Source organism: Limanda limanda, chromosome 11 (genome assembly GCF_963576545.1).
Source record: "Limanda limanda chromosome 11, fLimLim1.1, whole genome shotgun sequence".
NCBI classification, from domain to species: Eukaryota; Metazoa; Chordata; class Actinopteri; order Pleuronectiformes; family Pleuronectidae; genus Limanda; species Limanda limanda.
In genome coordinates, this window is record NC_083646.1 from 17,019,145 (window position 1) to 17,042,620 (window position 23,476).

The 23,476-nt window shown below is 41.0% G+C and overlaps 2 protein-coding genes across 2 annotated transcripts in view; both read right to left on the minus strand.

The window, feature by feature from the left end:
• LOC133014286 (F-actin-uncapping protein LRRC16A-like) overlaps window positions 1-14,180 on the minus strand; it is a 68,910-nt gene extending 54,730 nt beyond the window's left edge. Inside the window, exons 1-2 of the mRNA XM_061081482.1 lie at window positions 14,133-14,180; window positions 9,436-9,533 (exon numbers count right to left, since the gene is read on the minus strand). Of these exons, the coding sequence (XP_060937465.1) occupies window positions 9,436-9,533; window positions 14,133-14,172 (138 nt within the window). The 5' untranslated portion in view covers window positions 14,173-14,180. The remainder of the gene's footprint in view (window positions 1-9,435; window positions 9,534-14,132) is intronic.
• Window positions 14,181-18,252: 4,072 nt separating this feature from the next.
• LOC133014631 (tumor necrosis factor receptor superfamily member 6B-like) lies at window positions 18,253-22,019 on the minus strand. The gene is made up of 5 exons (XM_061081899.1): window positions 22,005-22,019; window positions 20,228-20,615; window positions 19,244-19,423; window positions 19,071-19,152; window positions 18,253-18,996 (listed from the first exon to the last, which is right to left on the minus strand). The coding sequence occupies exons 1-5, from the start codon at window positions 22,005-22,007 to the stop codon at window positions 18,789-18,791; spliced, it is 861 nt and encodes a 286-aa protein (XP_060937882.1). The 5' UTR covers window positions 22,008-22,019; the 3' UTR covers window positions 18,253-18,788.
• Between the last annotated feature and the right edge of the window lie 1,457 nt (window positions 22,020-23,476).

A 23,476-nucleotide genomic window follows, 5' to 3' on the forward strand; every position in this document is an offset into this window, starting at 1 on the left:
GAATACTGGGAGAAAGAAGAGATGTGTTTTCCATCTTTAGGTACAATCTATGGGGGGGAACAGCTCGCCTGCTTCTGTCAAAAAGGCTGTGAACATCAGCATCTTTAAAGCTCACCAATAATTACATCTGCATTTGTTTATACGTTTATATTGTTTACGTATGCCAAAATCAAAATGTAAAAATGACAATCATTTGATTTTGTTGACAGGGCCATCCATTTCGGAAAAAAACTGTGTTGGTGAAAATGTATTGTATTTCATAGCATTTCATAAGGTCACAATACATCAATATCCACTGCAACAAATCTGTCAAACATCCCCCCCCCCCCCACACACACATACACACAGAGAAACATTGACACACATGAGCGCACACAAAGACCCACAGCGAGCAGCATGGTTAAGAGGTTGGGTATTTCCCCTCCAAAGCCTGCAACATGGGATTTGAACCCACTTTCATCACCTTACGCTGTACGATGCATAATAAATGAAATGAAATGAAATAAAATAGAAGAGCGTAAGGAAAAGGTAAAGAGGGAACATAGTTTGCAGGAGGCAATGATAAAACTGCAGAGACATCATAAAAACCAAACCATGCGGTAAAAGCATATACGACATCGCTGGCAGAGTCGCCGCTGCGGTGGTTTGGTGAGAAGCAGCTGCATGTGTGCCAGCAAATATCTCGAAGGCAGAGGGAGCGCAGCGTCCAGGATCACACACATGCTTACAGTCTCATCTGATACGGTCTAAAACATCATAGTGGCAATGAAGCAACAAACAGTGTCATGTAATTTATTACCTGTGATTATCTTATTTCTATTCACTCAGCGTTTCCACAAAAAGAAAAATCACATTGATTCAATGGATTGCTCCGCGGCCGTTTACTATGCCACCGCCCACAAATGTCGTTATCGGCAGATCAATCTCTTTACTGCTGCGACCTACAAACCCCATTCAATTACACCCAATGAGAGCAGGCTGATACTGTAACAACCAGGCCACTCCATTATAACACCCAATAACCACTCTAACCGCAGTAAGATGGATTTACAAGGGACGATACCAGTTGGATCAAATGTGCAGGATTCAAACAAACTACAAAAGTAACAAGATCTCGTTTGCCTCTACGGACTCCAGGTTGATACCACACATATTATAGGTAAACGGTACGAGATTATAAAAATCAAACCAAGCCAACGACCTGAGGGAGGGTCACTGTGTTACTTTGACTGTCTGAGTGACCATGACCCTGACCTATGAGATAATGATGATGAATGGCTGTGGGCGGGACTTACGTGGAGCCACGCTATATTGCTTGGTAATACATCTCTAGGGAGTTTTTGGCAGAGCATCGTGGGCAGGAGGCCTGCTCTTATTCAGCATTGTGAGGCCTAATACACAGACACTGACAGATACTACAAAATAAAACGTAACAGTGAGTGGACATACTACAGGACCCAATAAGCATTTCATAGGGCTGCCCAAACCAAAGATTTTAGTAGTGGACTGATCGTTGTGAGATCAAGCAACTACCACACGTTGATGCATGACTATAATATAAAGTTCAAATACCAACCACATTCTTTTAGCTGTATAAACATGAATGACATCCTGCAGTTCCATCATGAACCACCACAACATCACTGTACCAACAATGTCCACCAAATCCAGATTTTCCTATTTTCTTTCTGTTTCAAATGATAGACTTAAGTTGTTGTTATGACAGCAAATATTTTGTTTTGTAGAATTAATATAATTTTCTGCAGTTTATTTTATTTAATTTTACTAACTAATTTGAACTCAGTGTGTATGTGTTCTTGCATTTCCTGTAGCTTTACTTCTTTGCTCTGTTTCCCTTCGGCATTTATGTCATAAATGTGATGTATAGTTATTTTATTATTTAAGTTGTATTTATTTTAAAACCATGTCATCTTTCTTACTGTGCATTTTTCTCTTTTTATCCCTGACTCTCTTCAAAGGGGCCCAGATTACGCCATGACAGTCCTAGTCACCGTGGGACACAATGCGTCAGACCCGCCCACACACACACACACACACACACACACACACACACACACACACACACACACACACACACACACACACACACACACACACACACACACACACACACACACACACACACACACACACACACACACACACACACACACACACACACACACACACACACACACACACACACACACACAGAGAACCAGCCCCATGTTGAATTTCTCCTAATTAACCAGCTCACTCAGCTAAATCTGTTCCAGCACAGAAACCAAACCTCTCAGACAGAAGTGGAACAAAACTAGACTCCATGACTAACCCAAACTTACATCTGCATTCAGCCTGTTCTTACAGACGACTCTGGTGTGACGCAGAAAATCAGCTTCAAGTTGAGGCGAATCACTGTTGAGTGTTTTTTGGTTTGTTCATCCTATTTAAATGCATAAGGACGTGAGACACAGCTCTCTTTGATGAGAGGCCAAGACGTATAACTAATGGGATTACTTCAGACTGGAAACACTGTTTAAATATATCCATAATTTGATCTGTGGGAGCAAGGAACCAAATCAACACTGACGTCTCACAGCAAGGTGGGTTTAAACAGCACCAGAGCCACCTGGGACTTTCCTGTGATCTCCCACGTTGTGTGTGAGGTGAATTAGGAACTAACAATGGATCTGTGATTGACTTTGAAAAAGGTAAGTGGGCGGCATATAAAAGTGTGATACACATACAAAAACACTACTTTTAAATCATTAGCAGGGTTTTTTGTTTAGCTGGCTGTTTTATAACTTTTAATATAAGTTAAACAATTAGTTATATTTGACACCTTGATTATCACAACTTCTCAAAAAACAGTATTTGTTGCTTATACAGTATTTCAAATATTATGGAAAAGGTTTTTGACTGACAAGACATTTGAACATATTATCTTTCAATAGTTTAAGCAGGAAACAGATAACAGATAATTTTGCCACAACACCACACTTTCACATGTGTCTATTTTCCATTTAACCAAACACCAATCATTAAACTCTATGCTTTAATGGATTATATAGTGACTGTGCTGCTCCGCAGGGAAACTGTTTGCCCTGAATGTCACCCCAATTATGTTAATAATCACCACAGCATTGTGATAGAAAACACAGAGCCTTCAGGCAGGGATGATTATTTAATAGAGACAATTATTATGTGTAGCACAACATTATCACCGTTTGAACTCAGACTGAACCTCTATTAAAGGACACGGACAGTACTCTTATGTCCATGTTCACTCTAGCAAAGGTTTAAACACATAAGTGTGGACCTTTGCTACGTTGAGTTAATTATACTGTGTGTATATTGTGGATTGATGTTTTCATTCCTTTACGGGTCATTGAAACTAGAGTCCGCAACCGATATGGATTTTTATGGACCGACGCTTAATTATTAGGGAGTAAAAACACTGGCAATGACTCCTAAGACTTAAACATCCCTGACTAGAGGGAATGGTCAAAAAAAATATCAACAGCCTACAGCAAAGACAGGATGCCAATGTCTATTATCAAAAGTTTAGAGGATATTTGCTCTGCAGCCTTGAAGCAGGGGTTTTAGTATCTCTAACAAAAGATTGTGGTTCCCATGAGAGGACATTACAGGTGATCATCTGGGAGAACAGAAATGAGTCAACATCATTGTCTCACAGTCCATAATGACAGACCTCAAGCCTTAGAAAGAGAGGAGGGGAGAGAGGGGCGGCGGGAAGGATGAGCTGGATCAGATTCTAGGCTTTCTCATATGCAGCAGTGCATCATCATTCATCCTTTTCTACAAAGACTGGAGGGAGCAGAATATATTGCTTCTTCAAAAAACAAATTAGTTTGTGAGACACTGACGAAGCTAAATTTTCTGTTGTGCTGTTACAAAAACATGTTTTATCACATTTTATAATTTATTTCCGATACAAAAAAAAAGAATGATGTTTTTGTGTGACCCTATAGGACTGCAGAACACATATTTGCAAATCAATGATTTCAGTAACTTGCTAGTCACGGTAAAAAAAGATGAAAATCTGTGTCCCTGTTGATTTAATTGATGTGCAGAAGCTGTTTTTCACACTGAGTCATCTGTGCCGTGTTAGTGTCATTTCCATCTACAAAGACAACAATGAGATGCAATAGAGCAGTTAACTAAAGGTGACATTCTGTGGAGAGGACAGACACACACACTCTCCTTTATTTACACCAGGAGATCAAGAGGCATGATGGTTTCCTGTGTTAATTTAGCATGTCTGTATGCAAACATGTCTGCATGCCAACTTTAGCTTTTTAACGCCATAATCTGCGGTTTTAAATTTGACCAGAAAATCTAAGTTTATGGAAATTCTCAAAGTGATTGCCATTCATCCTGTAGGGATCATGGACGTCTTCAGCAAATTTCATTGCAAATCATCCAATAGTTGTTGAGACATTTTACTCAAAACCACAAGTGACTTTCCAAGTACACGCTTGTATACCATATATTAGTTAGTAGGATTTATCATCTGGAAACCGTGCATGTCGGTTCAAGTAGATGTGGATATATCTCACTAAAAAGGTAAAAAGACATGGAGGAAAAGTCTAAGGATCCCGAAGGTCATTACAGTCAACCCTTTGGTGGTTCTAAAGAAATAATCATTAGGATTCATCCTCAGGAGCCCATGAATGTCTGTGGCGGAGTTCGTGGTGATTCATCCAAATGGTGAGATATTTCAGTGCGGCCCAGAGTGACTGATGGTTTCTGTCTGTCACAGTTTTACAGCAAACATCTGTTTTTGATTCTCTTTGCGAATCTCCTGTTTTTCCCCTCTCCCCCTGTCCCTTCTGCCCTGTACAGTACGTCCCAATGCCCATTTTCTCCCTCTCTCCCTCCCGCTCCCCTCTCCTCTTCCCCAGGGTGTGTTTGATGGACTGATGTTATTATCTCCCCCTCCTTCATCCTCCGTCTTCAAAGAAGGGAGATGACTGTATCTGTCAGGCTTTAGTGTGCTTAAGAGAAGCCCCGAGCAATGTAGAGCTGCACTCCCAGTCTGAGCCAAGCTAAGAAGGAAAAGAGGGCCAAAGCCGTGTGTGTATTTGACGGACTAGAAAATTGAAAGAGGAAATAGCCATATTCCTCCCTTCATTATCTGTGTTCTTTACACTGAAGATACATGACCTGTTTTGAGGTAAATCAACCTCTGTACGGTATGTGGCCGCGGTGAGCTGAAAGAGGAAGTTCAAGAAATGCAGAAGAGGAAAATCCAATGTGGACTGTGAACATAGTCACTGTACCTTATGTGTTTTAAGGTGATTTATATTTGGAAATACTGTGCATATATTTCATGCTGCTTATGCATCCGACTGCTTTAAGTGAAATAATGGCAGATACACTATCTAGTGGTATAAAACAACACAAACCTTCAAGGAGTACATAAACCTGACTTAAAACCTATTCTAGATTCTACACTTTTACCTGACTGACAAATCAACCTCAGTTTGACTTCATTTTATAAAAATATAGGTCTGGATTAGAGCCCGACCATTTTGTTTTGTTTTTAGTATTGATGCCGATACTAATAAAAAGTTTCCGCAATTGATCAAATTGGCCAACATATACTGTGTGTATAATTTTCTTAAATTTGCCCTTGTGACTAAGAAATGTAATAGAGGTTTGATGTATAACTGTAAATACAAAGGGCACAAATACAATAGCCTCTTTAAAAATTAGTCTAGTCAATGTAACAATCTGACTTATATTTGTATTGCTCTATCTATATCGACCAGACGATAAATTTGTACATCCTCTATACAGGATGTAGAAAATGAATCTGGCTTTGATGGAACATCCGAAAACTCAAAGAAGTAAGACAGTGATACTCTGTGGTTTGAACAGACACCACAACTCCTACTGGACCCCTCATTGGTCAATAACACCGACCAATGAGGGGTCCAATCTCAACCACAGGAAGCAGGATTAAATCAACCAGTTGAATAAGTCACTTTTCTTCTCTCATTAGCCAACGAGACACCACAAAGTCGATTAAACCACTGCACACACACACACTGACTGCTGCTGCTTATCATACTGCATCTTCATCTGTTAATAAACATCAGACACATTTGTCCACCCTCCACGTCTCGTTCTCTTCTCAGACATACACGAGCAAACATTAATTATTCATTTACTTTGCGGGTGGGTATCCACTCCAATTATCTTGTGTTCTGAGGCCTGATGTGTTTTGTATTTAGTGTTTAGTTCTTCAGAAACATCAGAAACATCAGATTCTACACCACTGTCAGGCTGACATTCCACAACATGTTTGTTTTCTCTCTGAGCCACTTCCTCCATAATCAGTGTCTCCACGTCAGTTTTTCAGGAGAGCAACAAACAAGTGGTGTATTTGTCCAGGCCGGTCGAGCAGAGCGACCGATACAAACTCACCGTGTCATTCTCATTCGCTGCTTCTGGACGAAATACCAGAACCTCTCCACTGGAATTCTTCACTTCCCAGTGCTGCCTCCCACTTCTTTACATTGTTCTCTGTATACTTGTTTGAGAACTACTCGCCTCTGTCTCCAGCTCCCACATACTAGCATTGTTGTCAAAGTCACATGCGGAGTTAGCCTTAAACCAAGCACTTGACTGCACTGAATTAGATTGTACAAGAATAGTTTTATGGTTTTATGTGGTTTTTATTCCTGTAAATTTTGGTAAAGTCTCCCAACGATGAAAATCAAGTTCTTTAACATGTTCACATGTCTCCCTTGTTCCTTGTGAATAATAATATAAAATAACAATATTTATTTATTTATAACACTGTCCTTTGCTGAAAAAACACTGATGAGGCCAGACTCCAGCAGTGATGAAGTCTCTCCAATTGATGATTACATTACATAAACTGACAAGTTCAATTTTCCAGCACAGAAATTCACTCTTTCCCGCTGCTTCCCACCTCAGCGTGGTCCCACTTCACTTAGCGACAACAGGAGGCAACAAAGTGAAGCTCCTCACTTCTCTGCCTGTGTCTGTGTTTTAAGTTAAAAATAATAAAGACATAAGGGCCATCATGCCGAGGTGGTTTGGCTAATAGGACAATACAGCAGACGGTTTGTCTCAAGTCCGCACACAGCCGCATAACTAAAAGCTTCTCTTTCCGCTGAGAGCTGTATCAGTAAAAGGCTGCTGCCATCTCCACCCACAGCTCCACATATTAAATGCTGGTTCATTCACAGAACATCAAAGCTTTCTGATTCAACCATCAAACTTTACAGAGCTCATACCCAGACTCTGATTTAGAGAGGTAGCCATTCTGTCTTAACTATCTTCAGCTTGCCGTTTCAAGCCTTGAAAGAGACAATATGCATATTTAATGATCTAACAGGTATTAATTATTTAGCATTCACTGGATTTACTGCTCCCTGGACAAAAGTTAATGGCCTGAGTTGCTATTTCCACCCGGCCAATAGACAGACTGTGGGCTGGTGTAGATACACACTTTGAGGTGTGACCGGATGAAGGACATGGACTTTGAGTCAGAGGGTTTAACTTTACCTGCAGCTTTTATTGTTCCAACAGGACCAAACAAAGACGTCTGAGAAAGACGGTGTGAGTCAGAAGTTTCAAACTGAGTGGTGATGACTTACAACTCATGCAGACAGAATAGTCTTAGCACCCAATTGCTACGATGTCCATCAATTAAATAAGTTTTCCGTGACGCACATAATTAAAAAAATAAGGTTAAGAAACATAGATTATCTATATCCTTCATAAGTTTTCTTCAGCTTTACCGTGATAATCTTTACATCATTCTGGCAACTGCAAACAGGAACGGGTTGCTGACACCTGTAAGGTTATGTTTACATCTGTATTTGTTTGCTGGTTAGCAGGATTACACAAAAACTGCAGAGCTGATTCCATGACTCTTGGTGGAAGGATGTGGTATGCAGATCAGGTGGGATTTTTCCACTTTCCCTAACATTACTAGACAGAGTGTCAACATTTTCATTAATTTCTCAGGGAATAGTTCACGGATCTTGATGAAATATATCAGGCACATTTAGGGGTCTGATATTCATGAGTTTGTGCTGTTGGGCCCTGGCAGAGGAATGCACTCTACTCAATACCCTTCTAGTTCAGGAATACTTCCAATAAAGGCAATAAAGTAACTGTAACTGTAACTTACTGAATCCATGTCTCTTATTTTGACATTTAAGTCTGATTTATCAAACTTGAGTCATTCAGATCTTGTGACTTTGCGACACGTACAGTACTTTTTTTCCAGTTGTTACTCAGTTAGCGAAATGTCAAAGTGCTTCCAAAATTAAACCACAGAGCAAAAAAGAAAGGTTTCAAAAGATATCATGGAATCTCAAATCCGAAATTGTATCTACATTTTTTACTCATTCAGCAGCCGAAAACACTTGTGATGTTCTTTCTGCAATGGAAATGAAACGTTGTTTTGAAAGTTTGTCTCAACACTGTAGAAATTTCCAAAAATTTGTTTAACTTGCAGCTTTCACCTTTTGTCCAGATCGTCTTGAACCGGTTCAAGTCTGGTGACTGAGCGACTCTTCCATCGTCTTGTTCTTTTCTCAAAGGTTTTGTCTCATTATTTTGCTGATAGAGTAATCTCTGACGAACCAACTGTTATTTGTCTTTTACTAACCATTCTGATAAAATTATTTACTTTAGATTAATACCTTCCGCAGGATTGTCCAAATAATGTGTCAGAGGGGGAATTGACAGTTTGCTTCAATGCTGTCTTCGTCCAGACAGAGGGTTTGTATATAATCCACAAAAGCTGGAAAACCTGTCGGATTTTTTAAATTAACTTTTAAGGTTTAATTTCCTTTCACTGCTGCAGGAAAGTTGTAAGTTATTTTATTTCCTTATCCCTTTAAAAGGCCTTTTTTTCTAATAAATGTACATGACCTTATCTAAAGTGACGTCTGGATTTTCTGGAGAACTGCTCATCCAAAAACCCTCTCCGTCGACACAGCAACTCCATGAGTCCTCAGCAACCCATCTGTCAAGTTTGAGGTCTATTGGACGAGAGGTTGTCATGAAAGTCAGTGTAAAGCCATAAAGACAGACGCTTCCATTAATAGTTGCTGTTCCCTCAGCTGACCCGACTCAAACCAAGGAGGAGATGTTCAGGGTGATGTTCGCATTGTTTCTGCTGATCTCTCCAAAGTACAGAAATCAAATTATAACTGAACCTCAAAAAAAAAAAATAAGTGACGGTGCAGTGCAGAGATGTTCACTGTGAGCGTTAAAAAGAAAGAATGTCTTCCAAGTGCTAATGACAAGAGAGAGGTTCTGACATTCTTTTGTGAAAACTGTGCATTTCAAGAGCAGAGGAAAGGAAAAGATTTTACTCCCGTTAATGAGGAAGTAACTTGAGAGAAGCAGGAGTTGACTCACCAACACTCTGTTCTCCGTCTTGTCTGCTTTGATCTCCAGTTTGACTCTCCTCCTCAGCGACAGCTTCACCTTCCTCCCCAACGCATCCCTCACGCTCTCTGCACGGAGGAGAAGAAAGGCAACAATTATTATTTTACATATCTGAGCATTGGATCCAAATGCCTTTTTGACAGCGGTTCATTCAAGAAAAAACTAAAACATAATTCCATTTAACAGAAGGGGCACATTTTCTTTCAAGTGATTCATCGTGCATTGCATGAGGCTTCTCTTTACTCAGCAGCTCTTTTCCACAAAGTCTTAACATAGACCTGATTTAAATCAAAAGCTCAAGTTGAGTCAGAATTTCAACATTTCGACTTCCTCAGCAGAGAACAGATCGGTGCACTTCTGCCTCAGGGGGAATAATTTCCCATTTCCTCTTATTAGAAATAACACACTTATATATTCAATAAAAGATTTATCAAACCCAACTGCAACACACTAGGGGAGGAAAAGTCGGTCTTCTAGTTTTCACCTAAATTGCCAATCATGAGTTTCTGCTGATTGAGACGTGAAACTGTCTCCAACATTCCTAAACCAATACACTCACTTAAGCTGGGCATACAGTTCATGTGACTTTAGCTATGTTTTTTGCTAATAGTGCTAGCTATGCATGAGGCTGCAAGATTGGACATTGATCACAATGACAAAATAACTGTCCTGTAAGAGCACCTTCTGCTACCTCTTTCTTTTTTTTTTAAGTGGAAAAAAAGGGGGGAGTATTTGGGGGATCAACTTGTGACTATGCTTCAACTGTGCAACCGCATGAAGACAGCCAACAAAAATGTTCTGATATTTCACATATTCATCCAATTTGTCCGACTGGCAGCCGGAGCATCCGATCGCTCCTCGATCCTCTGTACACTGCATAATAAATGAAGAAGAAGCTGAAATTCAGTCAGACTCTAAAATGAGTCGTGTGTCACAGAGTGAGCCCAGCTTAAATCAGTCAGAGAGAGTAGACCATTTAAAACACACAAGCATGAACGTCCTTGGTTAAGCAATCATCCATCATGGTGAAGACACCGTTTGATTGACAATAAATTAGTCAACATCGATTTTTGATCATTGATGAATCCTCTCATTTGAGGATTTGTTGCTTTCTCCGAGATTTTTTTCCATTGCACATTAAACATATATTTGGCTTTTGAAGATGCCAGGATCTAAGATGGTTCTCTCTAGATTGAGATATCCAAGGGTATTGGATGGATTATCATGCCATGATATAAACATTCATTGTCCCCAGAGGGTGAATCCTATTGATTTTGTTGATTCCCTTCCTATAGTGCCATCATAAACAACAGCTAGCTACTGGTTAAAAATTTAATGAAAATGAATGGCATTCCCAATAGCTTCAGATAATCTGTAAATGCTGACACACTATAAGTGAGATAACATAACAGTATACCTCCTTTACAGTATGCTAGCATTGTCATTAATTGCATGCTAGCAAGCATGTGTCAGCATTAAGCTCAAAGCATTGTGCCTAAGTACCGGAGCTGCAAGCATGGCTGCAAACTTTTGGTCTTTTGTTCACCATTTCATTAAATTAATTTGATAAATAATGAATTTAAAGTATCCTTTACATTACTTCATCACTACATATAAATATGTGTGTATTCGGATAAGCTACAGAGTGAGATGAGCATGATGCTCAGTGTGTGTTCCGCTGCTCCGATTGATTGTTCACACCCATCCGAAGCGCCCGTGGCTTAGGGAGCAGAACTGGGTCAGCCGCTTTTCCACGCGCCTCGCTCACCCACCACAGCAGCTGATATCGTCCGTGTGCACATGTGCCTGAGACAGAGCGTCATTCTGTGTGTGTGCATCTGTGCTGGCACGCGTGTGTCTTCGCCCACGGGCTTCCTCGAGCCGTCGTCAGATCAAAGCGAAACTAATAATTAGGGAAAGTGCTAAATTGTTCATCTGCCAGCCTTGAGCTTGCTAAAAGACACTGGGATGAAAACGTGCAGCGTTTCCTACTGCAGCATTTCTAAAAACTCCAGATCACACACTCAATAACTTACAGAGATGTCTCTGGTGGGCCTCGACGCCAAATGAGACCTGGTGGGTTTTAATGAGCCCGGGTAGTCCTTGGTCCCAGACAGGAAAAGTTCCTGACAGAATCTCATCTCTTTTTTTTTACTAATTCAGTTCCTCTGCTTATTCATTAAAACTGTGACAAGAGCAGACGTTTTGTTAGCCGGCGGCCCTGGGGTTCATATTCAGCTGTGGAGGCATTTTGCAGGAGGTCACACCAGGTGGCATTTCAGTTGGGATTTGTTTATAAAACGAGGAACCAGGAGACCTACGGCCTAAAAGCTTAAACAAACAACTCACAAGCCCATAAAGTCACTTTCCAGTTTATGGAGGTTTGCATGTTGAGGATGTCACAGGATAAAGTCCTGGATATTAAATGTCACTGCGGCAGCGTGTTCATGGCGAAAGGTTTCTCCAGCTGTAACTCATTTCTCGCACAAAGCTATTACGAAAAATGTTGAATGCACAAATACAGTCACTGAATACTTGCACCTCAGTGCTCCATATCAGTTCCTGGAAATCAGATAATATCACTTACAAAACCAGTCAGTTGGTAAAAAGGGTAAATCTGAAATTAATTTCTTTAACACCAAAAATGAAAAACGCTTTCCATGAAAAGCTGATCTTTCTCCTGCAGCTTTGGGCTGAAATTCCTGCCAACACTGATGTATCGTGATGGTGAATCACCAGCACCAGTGTATGCTTCATACAATAGCTGGTTATATACTCATCCAGACGACACCACATGACAATAGGATCATGCCAAAAACAAAGTCCTTATGTTAATTGTGCAGTGTTGAGCAAAGACTGGGGATAAAGATAGAGAAGCTTGCTCACTAAAAGGCACGAGAAACCTGCATTTGTAGTCTAGGACAAAATATGGTGATATATTAGATTAATATATAGATTAACTTTATCATTTGTAACAGAGAGAAGGAAATCATCTTTACAAAGTTCCCTGGACGCCATGATTAACTGGGTGGTTTGAGAGATCTGTGCTTTTCAGAGGACAAAAGACAGAACTTTTTTCCACGTTAAACTATAAACTCCCAGTCATTTTAAATTAGAATTAATCCCCAAAATGTCTAATGATACAAAATATGTCAGGATGGATTCAATCGAAATGTGTAGAAAGGATAGAGATTATTTCAGCATGTAAACACTGCAAGGTTGGGACAAGCTGATATACTGAATATACAGTATGAGACTGATGCTGTTTGATATGGTGGAATAAGATGAATTCAATCAGACCTACAGCTACTGAAGAAATAAATGCTAAGATTATGAGCATGATGTGAACCACATGAAGGTGGTGGAATTCCTACATCAAACAGAAATACGTCTTTGCCTTTCTGTTCCTAATCCCAACTGTTCAGAAGCGTTCAAACAACTTGGATGGAGGGAATTAAGTGACTCCTTGAATGAAACAGTCAATGACTCTGTAGGGAAGCGCCTGAACCAAGTGACTGCATGACCAAGCAACATTTTCCATTAAGCCTCGTCCGCAGGAACATACACCTTCTTTAAGAAACCCAAGAAAAGGAACATTCTGGCAGAGAGGAAGACGGAGACATGGAGCTTGTGCTTGTCCAACATTGCACTGAGGTGTCACAAACTTAGCTATAATGCCAAACAAAGAGAGCAGGAGCTACAGCCACACAGCTTTAGTCCACAACCAGTGCAAATACAGTGGGTCAGGAGAAACGCAGCAGACACCAGGGGGAGAGTCTTCAGGACCAGAGGTGACCGGGCCTGCCAGGGCTCCCATCCTGTGGAAACACTCAAACTCCTGGTCCTCTTTTAAATGTAACCGTTTTATAGGTGTGCTTTCATCTATTTCTGATCTCAACGTCTATTTCAATCATTTCATAATGTTCTATTTTGTCTTGTTTTAACTCCTTTCTCATCTGTACCATTTTGCATTTATTTGTCTGTGCTCCATTTCTGTGTGACCTTCAAATTGCTTTTAAATCGTTTCTTAATTGTCGTTTTTATTGTTTATTATTGTTTATTTTCCTGCTGTTTGCCTTCAATTATTCAATTATTGCTCTTAACTAGTAAAGCACTTGTGATTTGAAAGCTAGGATAGAAATACAGTTGATTATATATTATTATTATTATTTAAGGCATGTCAAAACTTCAGGTTTTAGAGAGTTGAGAGTGCACTGTGGTTAATGTGAGGGGGGGGAGGGGGGGGAGTAATCCTGCACGTTATGTGCTCGGGCAAGAACAAGCTGACCACTCATCTCTAAAGAATTTGTCTTGTTCTGAACACATGCACTTCACCTTGACTGTCATACTGTGTAACTCATCTTCACCACGATACGAAGTGACACATGTTGTTAGGAACCGTGCAGCGAGAATGGGGATAACAAACATCACAATGGAAATGGCTCCTAAAGTGGATTCTAGTGGCATCATTAGGACAATAAGACCAGTGTTGTGTCTCAGCGCGGTGCGTGTGGCTCGATCTCATTAACACAATACACGACATGGATCAAATGTGGTCACAGTGAACTTGCAGCTCCCGCAGACAGTGAGCTCCAGTGGGTACAATGACAGAGAGAGAAGCGGGGATGGTTCCCAGTCTGGACACATGGCCGAGCAGCGTCTCTTACCCAGCAGCTCTTTGGGGACCTCTGACACCTCCTCGCTCATGTTGGCCGCAGAGACACACGTCCGGAGGAGGAACGGGTTCAGTCAGGAGACTGGGATAAGGAGAAAGAGAGAGACAGAAGGGAACAAGAGGGAGAGGAGTCAGGTGGTGCCTGCTCCTGCTCCTCCTCCACCACCTCCGCTGCCGCTGCCGGTGCGTCCCTCCCGGTTACATGCTCCTCTCCTCCGCCGCCCCTTCGACCTCTTCTCCCCGCGGTGTCCGGACGATGTATCCGCGGTTCTCCGGGCGCATGTCCCGTCGGCTGGACCGGGTTCGGACCGGGTTCGGACCGGGTTCCACAGGAGACAACGCGGGGCAGAGGGCTTCTCAGTGGGAATCACGCCGAGGACCAGCGCTACCGCCGCTCGCGCACATCCTCTGTGGCCGTAAAGCTGTCTGTGGCTCAGCAGCAGCCAATGGTGGGAACCGGCGGGGCCCCTCCCTCTCTGTCTCTCTCTCCCTCTCCCTCCCTCTCTCCCTCTCGCCCTCTCTCTCTCTCCCTCCCTCTCTCTCTCTCTCTCTCTCTCTCTCTCTCTCTCTCTCTCTCTCTCTCTCTCTCTCTCTCTCTCTCTCTCTCTCTCTCCCAAACCCTCTCCCCCTGTCTCTCTCTCTCTCTCTCTCTCCCTCTCCCTCTCTCTCTATCTCTCTCTCTCTCTCTCTCTCTCTCTCTCTCCCTCTCCCTCTCTCTCTCTCTCTCTCTCTCTCTCTCTCTCTCTCTCTCTCTCCCCCACCCTCTCTCTCTCTCTCGCTCTCTCTCTCTCTCTCTCTCTCTCTCTCTCTCTCTCTCTCTCTCTCTCTCTCTCTCTCTCTCTCTCTCTCTCTCTCTCTCCCCACCCTCTCCCCCTCTCTCTCTCCCTCTCCCCACTCGGTGATGCGACAGTGACGGGAGACGATGCTGTGCCGGGGCGGTGTGTCAGCAGGGGAGGAGGGGAGGAGGGGGGGCGGTGTCAGCTACATTATTAATGGGCAGCCCCAGGGGCGGCTCCTGGTACAGGCGACATAGGCGGTTGCCTAGGGTGAAAAATGCCGAGAGGGCGGTACAAGAGACTGAATTATCATGACGTGACACATGCAATGTAAAACAATATATTAACGTCACTCCATTAACAGTCACCTGTGAAGACCAGCATCATTTACCCCTGAACCTGAACCAGCGCGGAGAAATGCGCTCCCTGGGCCGCAGGGAGGAGCCAGCCCCACACCACTACGCTGCCGTGGGTGGAACCAGTACACCAGTGGACACAGGAGCTGGGTCCGAACTCATGGGGAAGTTTGGCAGGACTTCAACCACCTATTCATTGAACAATATCTAATAATATGTCAATTTAAAAACAAAAACATTTCAAATTAAATATATAAAAAATTAAATTAAATTAAATTTAAAAAAGAAAAAATGCGTGCGCACATCATGCAGAAGCCCATTGCGCAGGAATTGCGGGCGCAGGTTTTTTTTTTTTATAATTTTTTTTTTTATTCATTTAATTTAATTTAACTTTTCTTTTTTCTTTTTGTTTATTTAATTAATTAATTAAAATTTACATAGCGTAATATATTTAGCAATTAATAGGTGATTGAAATCCTGCCAATTTTAAGAGTTCAGTATATTGCCGACACAAAGACAAGAAAGGTTGGGGTTCAAATTTGCGACCTTCCTGTTGAAGAACGACCACTCTACCCACTAGGCCAAACCGCCTGCTGAATCCTGTGAGGAACTAAGCACCTTAAGAAGATGGACAAATATATACACACTTCAGAAAAATATTTTCTACTTTACTACCTTACTTTAAAGTGGATTTTGGATACTGGAGGATTTGACATGCTTTAAAAACCTATTGTTAGAGAATAACCCAGTAGTTTCCAAACTTGTCTTCTGACGCCTTACAAGAATCACAGTCTGCTGCTGCTTGTTTCCATGTGATGTCCTGAGGCTGCCCCCTGCTGGCTGCTGGGTTCCTCTGTTGCTCTTGCTTGGTTTGTGCAGCTTGTGATTAACCAAAGCTGACCATAAAAGAAAATCTTTATTATCCTTCAAGGGCAATTTGATGTACAACCAGCAACCAGTGCACGACAAAAATAAACCAATATACAATTTAAATAAAACACAATATAAAAACCCTATAGACTAAGTAGCAGGGGGAAATGAGCTTTTAATAAATTAATTGATAAGTCGACCAACAGAAAATAACCCGTCAACTATTTAGTTATTCTAGAAACATTTCATTCTACTTTTAATTTCCTGTTGTGTTTCTTATTATTAATAATGTTGGTGACATTTCCTCGATAAATGTGTGGAGGTTTTATTACCTCTGCTAAGGAGGTTATGTTTCCACGTCTGATTTGTCAGTCAACATGTAATAAACTACTGGACCAATAACCACAAAACTTGGTAGAAGGAAGCTGCATGGATCAGAGATGAACCTGTACGGCTCTGTTGAGCTCTACTGAGTGCCAGTCTAGTGAATGAATCTGGAATCCTCTCTCAAAAAACATTTCCCCCCCCGGGTTGTAGTGTGAAGCTAATGAGGTGTTTTATAAAGATGTGATCAGGAAACGTCAGACCAAGTGAATCCACTTTATTTCAGCATGAACAGAAAAAAAAAGAAGGGAGTTTCATTTCACCGTTAGCAGCAGGACATACTACTGGATTTTCCCTCTCATACCATGAAGGTTACTCTATCTCTTCAGTTACTAATAAAGCTCTGTTCAGTTAGACACACAAAGGGATATAAGAACTGGGGTTAATGAAAATGCAAGAGAATTCAAAACCAACACAAATTAGTCCTCCCCACGAAACACTAAGTTGTACTCAACCTGCGTCCCTGAAATTAAAATATGTGTCCCTTCTGTATTTCCAAAAACACTTTTAGCATTTAAAAAAAAACACTGGCATGAAAATGAATTAAACATGGACACTATAGGGGTATATCAGGCAGTCCATGCCCAACATACTATATTGCCATCTTTCTGTTCCACTCGACGCTGCTTGATGCACAAAAAGAGAAAAAAAACCTTGACAACATCAACCTCACAACAGTTCCTCATAGCAGCATGATGCATACAAAGAGAAGTATAGCATTTTGTAGTAGTAGCATTTTGGCAGCATAGTAGGGACATTTGCTGCTGTCACCATCCGTGGCTCCGTGGACAGGCAAGCCAGCATCTAAAACATCCTCCTGGATGGGCTCCCTGTGTGAACAGACATGCTGCGGTGACAGACTGCGGTTAGAGTCAAAGATGAATCAAGAAAAGATTAAATTATCAGGTGCACAATTCAGAAAGCATCACAAAGTAGAGGAGGAGAAGAAAGAACAATATAGAGGTAAGAATCATCCCGATTGTGGTCCCATTCAAACACAGTATGTGTGCAGATATATCCCCAAGACCACTAATAGATGATGTAGCCATGATTATAAAGTAAACAATAGAGGCTTTCTGTGCCCCCACTCCATCATGATGTCACTGTAAAGTCACAACTAATAGCATACAGGCTTCAAGGGATAGTTCACCCAAAAAGGAAAGTTCTCTCATTATCTAAGTACCACTCTGCCGATGGAGGGGTGGGTGAAGTGTATTAGTCCACTAGTCCGTTAAAAAAGTCCGTTAAAAAATAAAAATAAAATGCCTCCATACTGCTCCTGTGGTGTCATCCAAATGTCCGTAAGCTCGAAATGGCTTCATATACTTCGCACGCTCACACCACACAAGCTCGCACCCCCATGCTTTCGCCCAAAGGGCACGTGATGACGCTCAGCAGTACCTGCAGCTATGCAGCGTTGCTACCAACACTGATTGTGAGTTCTCCCTGATCTCGACTCCCACACCCACTCGTGAGCGAGGATAACGGAGGACATATGGGATAAAAACATGGTGTAAATGACACCACTTAAAGATGAATTTGAATGTCGGAGCTAGCAGACACTTGGACACCACAATAGCAGTATGGAGGTACTTTCTTATAACAAATGAGTGAATGGTTATTAGTTTACATTGATTGCAGTCCTTTCAAAGTATGACACACCTGGCCTTGGATATATTTGGATTCTGTACAAAAGACACACTTCCTGTATTGTGCAGTGCTTTTATTGTGGAATGATGGATGGACAGGTTTACGGTCACAGAGTCAGTGAGAAACAGGTTTTGATGCATGAAAAGATGATTATAAAACACTGTGTTTGTAAAATAACTATTTTGCATATGTTAAAATATATGTCTACAATGACCAGAGGTAAAGATGGAAGAGGGCGACACCAAGTGGTCATTACAGCCATGCTTGGTTACTCTGATAAATAGTAACCGGAATTTTGGTTTAGAAGTATTCTTTCAATGTTTGCAGCGTTGATTCAATATTTAAATTAATCTGTAGATGTAAGTACATCCATATACAATTAATGGAAACAGTCCATCATTATGCTTTTCATGTATCTGTCATATATTCCTCACTGATTTCTAGAAATATATCACGTGGCAATGCATACACTCTCACAGGAAAATAAACAATGTGGTAAAAAAAAATTCAAGTGCTTTTCAAATAGGCAAAAAAATTCAGCTGTATCACACTGAGGTATGTGGCTTTTAATTAGTCTCAAACATGTCATACTCCTACATATACCGTGGGCTGTCAGTCTAATAGATTTAAGCTACAGTTTGGAATCTTGTGCTGGATCTCCATGAGTCTCTTCTCCAGTTTTTCTGCTATGGTTTTGAGGTGTGAGTCCTTCAGCATCTGTGGCAGTTTTCTCAGCTGCTCCTCTGGAGCCTGGGCCAGCCACGCTGTGATCAGATGCATGAGAGCACCTCTCTGTCTGGGCGCCGAACTGTTGATGTATCTGTGAGATGAAGATGTCGGTTTAGTGGGTGAACAGAGGCAAGAGAAGAAGGAAGAGAAACTTGATAGTCTCACCTGCTGACAAATCTCCTCATCTTTACCACACGCATCCTGTGCATTGAGAAGAAGTCCGAGAGGAAGGTCCTGAGTGGCTCACCTGAGAGACACGTTGTATCATGTGAGTAGGAAATTCAGTTTACGTTGGGGCAGTTAAAAAACAACCAGCACAATTCGCACAAACTACACACCTCCATTTTTAAGCGAATCGCAGGTGCCGCACACCGAGTCATGGTAAACTGAGTCGGGAAGCAGCACAATCTGTCCAATTGCACATTCCTGATGCCTCACGCATGTTTCCAGAGCAGAAGACGAGTTGGAGAAGTAGCCATCAGAACACTGTTCACAAACAGTGTTTTTCTGCGACGTACCTGAAATAAGACACAGAGCATTTTGGGTTCACTCACATGCTTCAAGCTGCCACTGTGGCTGCAAAGAGCCCAAATGTCACATGTACTTCTGCAGAGATTCTGTGCACTTTGTGAATTTCTACTTCATCCTTAAACTCTATTGTTTTGGGCTTCTAAACCTTTAAAATATTGAGTAACTAATACATTGATTATTGGAGTATCTTCAGCTATTACTTTACTTCTACAGATTTACAAAAGTTGACAAGAACATGACTAAATATGTGCCCTTTTATCTAACACTTTTTAAAATGTCTTTTTCTGAATTTATATCTACATTTTTAAGTCTGGCCTTTGATGGCAACACTTCTCAATTTAAAATGTGTAACAATGCCCAACAACTACCTTTCTAATTCTACAAGACCATACTATATATGTACTCACTGCAGATGTAGAAATAGTGGAATCAAGACTTTATTCTCTGTGTGACATAATGATTTCCAGTGATCTGAATTGAGTATTAAACATCCTAATGTGTGAACGTGTAATCAAAAGATCTACATGTGCGAAACTTTCACTTGAGCACCTGTCATGCAAATACAGAAACGCGCTGCAAATAGCAAAAATAACGGAAGTGTTTCCAGAGGACCCAAAAAAGTGATGACGCTGGCTGTGGATCAATGCTTTGTGACGTCACTGAAGTCTGTTACTCATCAGTGGTGATGGAACTTCACAAAGCATTGACCTACAGCCGGGTTCATCACTTTTGTTGTTGCCGTTTTTGCAATTTTGTCAATTGGTGAAGTTCTTGATTTGCAGTGATCTCACCTTTGGTCCGGACGCCCTCCCCGGGCTCGCACTCCGAGTGTCGCACACAGAAGTCACTGGCCCAGTAGAAGCCCTCCTTGCACCGACAGGCCCGGTTGCTGACCGGCGAGCACTCGGTCTCCACCTCCTGGTTGTCGGTGCAGAAGTTGTCGCAGTACAGACACCGGGGCAGGTGGTTCCACAGCTCGGTGTAGTGCTCCCTGCGGCACGGCGCGCACTGGGTGGCCGTGGAGGCGGTGCAGTGCGCGGTCATGTGGGTGCCCGGAGGACACCGGTCACACGTCAGGTCCTCCCCGGTCAAAGGGCTCCGGACCTGGAAGGTGCGGAGAGGATCGACCGCGGGGACAGCGGAGAGAACCACGGGGAGCAGGAGGAGCTGTAAGAAGAGCTGGGGAGAGGACCAGGGTCACTGCTACTGCAGGTATTAAACTACTACTACTACTACTACTATTATACTACTACTACTACTACTTCTACCAGGGTCACTGCTACTGCAGGTATTAAAATACTACTACTTCTACTACGAGTATACTACTACTGCCACTACCACAACTACTACATCTTCTACTAAGATGGTCACTGCTACTGCAAGTATTAAACTACTGCTACTACTACGACCATTATACTACTACTACTACTACTTCTACTACCATGGTCACTGCTACTGCAGGTATTAAAACTTATACTACAACTGTATACTACTACTGCCACTACCACAACTACTTAATCTTCTACTAACATGGTCACTGCTACTGCGGGTAGTACAATTTATACTACTACTACGAGTATACTACTACTGCCACTATTGCTACTACTTCTACTATTGCTACAACCACAAGATTTAAATAAATACAATTGGCCTTTAAAGGTCCCATGTGTAAGATTTATGTGAAAGGGATCTACCGGCAGAAATTGAATATTGAATAATCCTATTGATAAATTCACTAGTGTGAAATCATCTAAAATATTTGTAGTTTTCTTTACTCTATAATGGGCCCTTTATATTTAAAAACTTTATATTTACATGCATGGGTCCTCAGGCACCACCATGTTTTTTACAGTAGCCCAGACTGGACAAACTAAACACCTTTTGAGTTTCTTATGAGAAACTGAACCTTTAAATGCACCCCAGTATAATTAACTGTGTGGCTGATTATAGGAGAATCACATTTTCTAATCCTGATCAAGTCATTCCAGTCAGTAACTATATCTTTCACGGCAGTTACAGGTAAATCACAGCAATATATATTTTTTTCAATTTAGTGGAAATTGCCCATAGATCTTCATCACTCTATTATTATTGTACTTCCTTAGGCAAACAGACAATTTGACTGCAGCAGTGGCATTTTACTTATAAATCATGTTTCCTGTGTTTGCTATTTTTATCACACACTATCAGTTTCCCCACAATTTTTTCATTCAGAAATGTACCTCCCAAAATAGCTCTCCAGTGTCCACCAGGGACCTAAATATATATTTTTTGACTTGTTATTATTAATATTATTAATAATATTATTATTAGACTGTAATTACAACTGTCCTTGATTAACATAGTGAAGTTTTAGTCAATTTAACATTAGGTAATTTAGTCAATTTCCAATTCAATAAAAAACATACAAATTTAATTCAAAATAGTTTTCAGTAGTTTGACTGCCTCTAAATTAGATGTTTTTTGTGATTAAACATCAATCAAAGCATCACTTATCCTCACGTCTCTGTCTGTGCAGGATTTGATCATTTTTAACTTAATCAAATAAAATGTATAGAGAACACTCACCATGCTGATAATGTTGTCACTCCAGTTGAAGAGGATTTGGTAGTGGAAGCAGGTTCTTTCTTATAGTGAACGTACAGGAACTGCCATTTGCGTAGGCGTCCAGATAAACCGCAATTCAAAAAAGGTCAGATTATCTTCTAACTTCCACTTCCACAAAGATAGAGGCTCAGATTCGGAGTATTAAAAAAATTACTAATAAAAGCTTCTAGGAAGTATTAAAGCAAGAGTTGCGTCAACCTAAGAGATCAGTTAATTAGATGCAAAGCCATTCAATGACATTTAATTCAGCTTTTTACAGTTCCCCCTGTCAGTATAGAAGAAGCTGATGTTTCCACTTCGCACAGTTTCTCATTTACTGGAATTGAATCTGAGTTCATCAGCTTTGAAGCCCCGGATGTTTCAGGATCTAATATGCAAGTCATGAAAATGCAATCATCTGCCACACAATAACACTCATGACCCCAGAGGTTGTGAAACAGCTGAAGGAATCTCAAGGAAATGTCTGCTTTTGCACAACCTCTTTAAAAGTCATTTTAAAATTTCCATTCATTCTCTCTTTATCGTCATTTGTATGGAGATGTGGATCATTGTTATTTTTCAATGGTTTGACATTTGAGAAAAAAATATTGGTGATTCACTCAGGATGTACTGTATGACAGTGTATTGATAAGGGGGAAATGAGTCAAATAAGTGACTAAGTTTTACTCATCTCCTGTTTCTGCCGAATACAAGAACATTATATCATCATGTCAGGGTTATATTAATTCACATCATTTAAAAGAAAACACGTTTTTGTAGAAGTGTACAAGAATACAATGTATGAAGAATACAAAAATATATAAAAAATAATGATGATAATAAATTCTCAAAAGCACCTTGTGGTTAATTTGTAATTTGTTAATGGATAAAGTTGCCATAAAGGGGAAACATGTTATTAGAAATGTATGTGTAAACATTTCATTTATAAAAGTTTCATTGACAGCTTCTGTCTTCTTGGTTGAATCTTGCTCTGAACACCTGGATTTGGGCAGTTTATCTCATTCTTTCTGACAGATCCTCCCACTCCTTCTCTATGGCACTGGGACACTCATGGACAGTCAGAAACTTGTCCTGAAGCCACTCTGACTCTGCCTTGCACTGACAGTTGAACCATTGACCCAAGGTTCAGGGGGGGGGGCTGGGGAGGCTTTGGCCCCAGCTGAAATCTGATTTGGAGGGCCCCTGTCCTGTCAGAGGACTTTTTTAAATTAACTTGTTTTATACTAGCCGCTTGTTTACAACACCAACAATAAATATGAAAATTTGTTAAGAATTTCTATTGCCTTAGCTTTTCTGAAGTATACTATGTGCTTGAACCACAAATAATTATCCCTAAATTGTGCCCCTGTATGGCCGCTGTATGGCCCCTTATTTAGAAGGCTCAAATAAAACATATTCACAGTATATACTGGAACAGAGAATTTTATGAATGT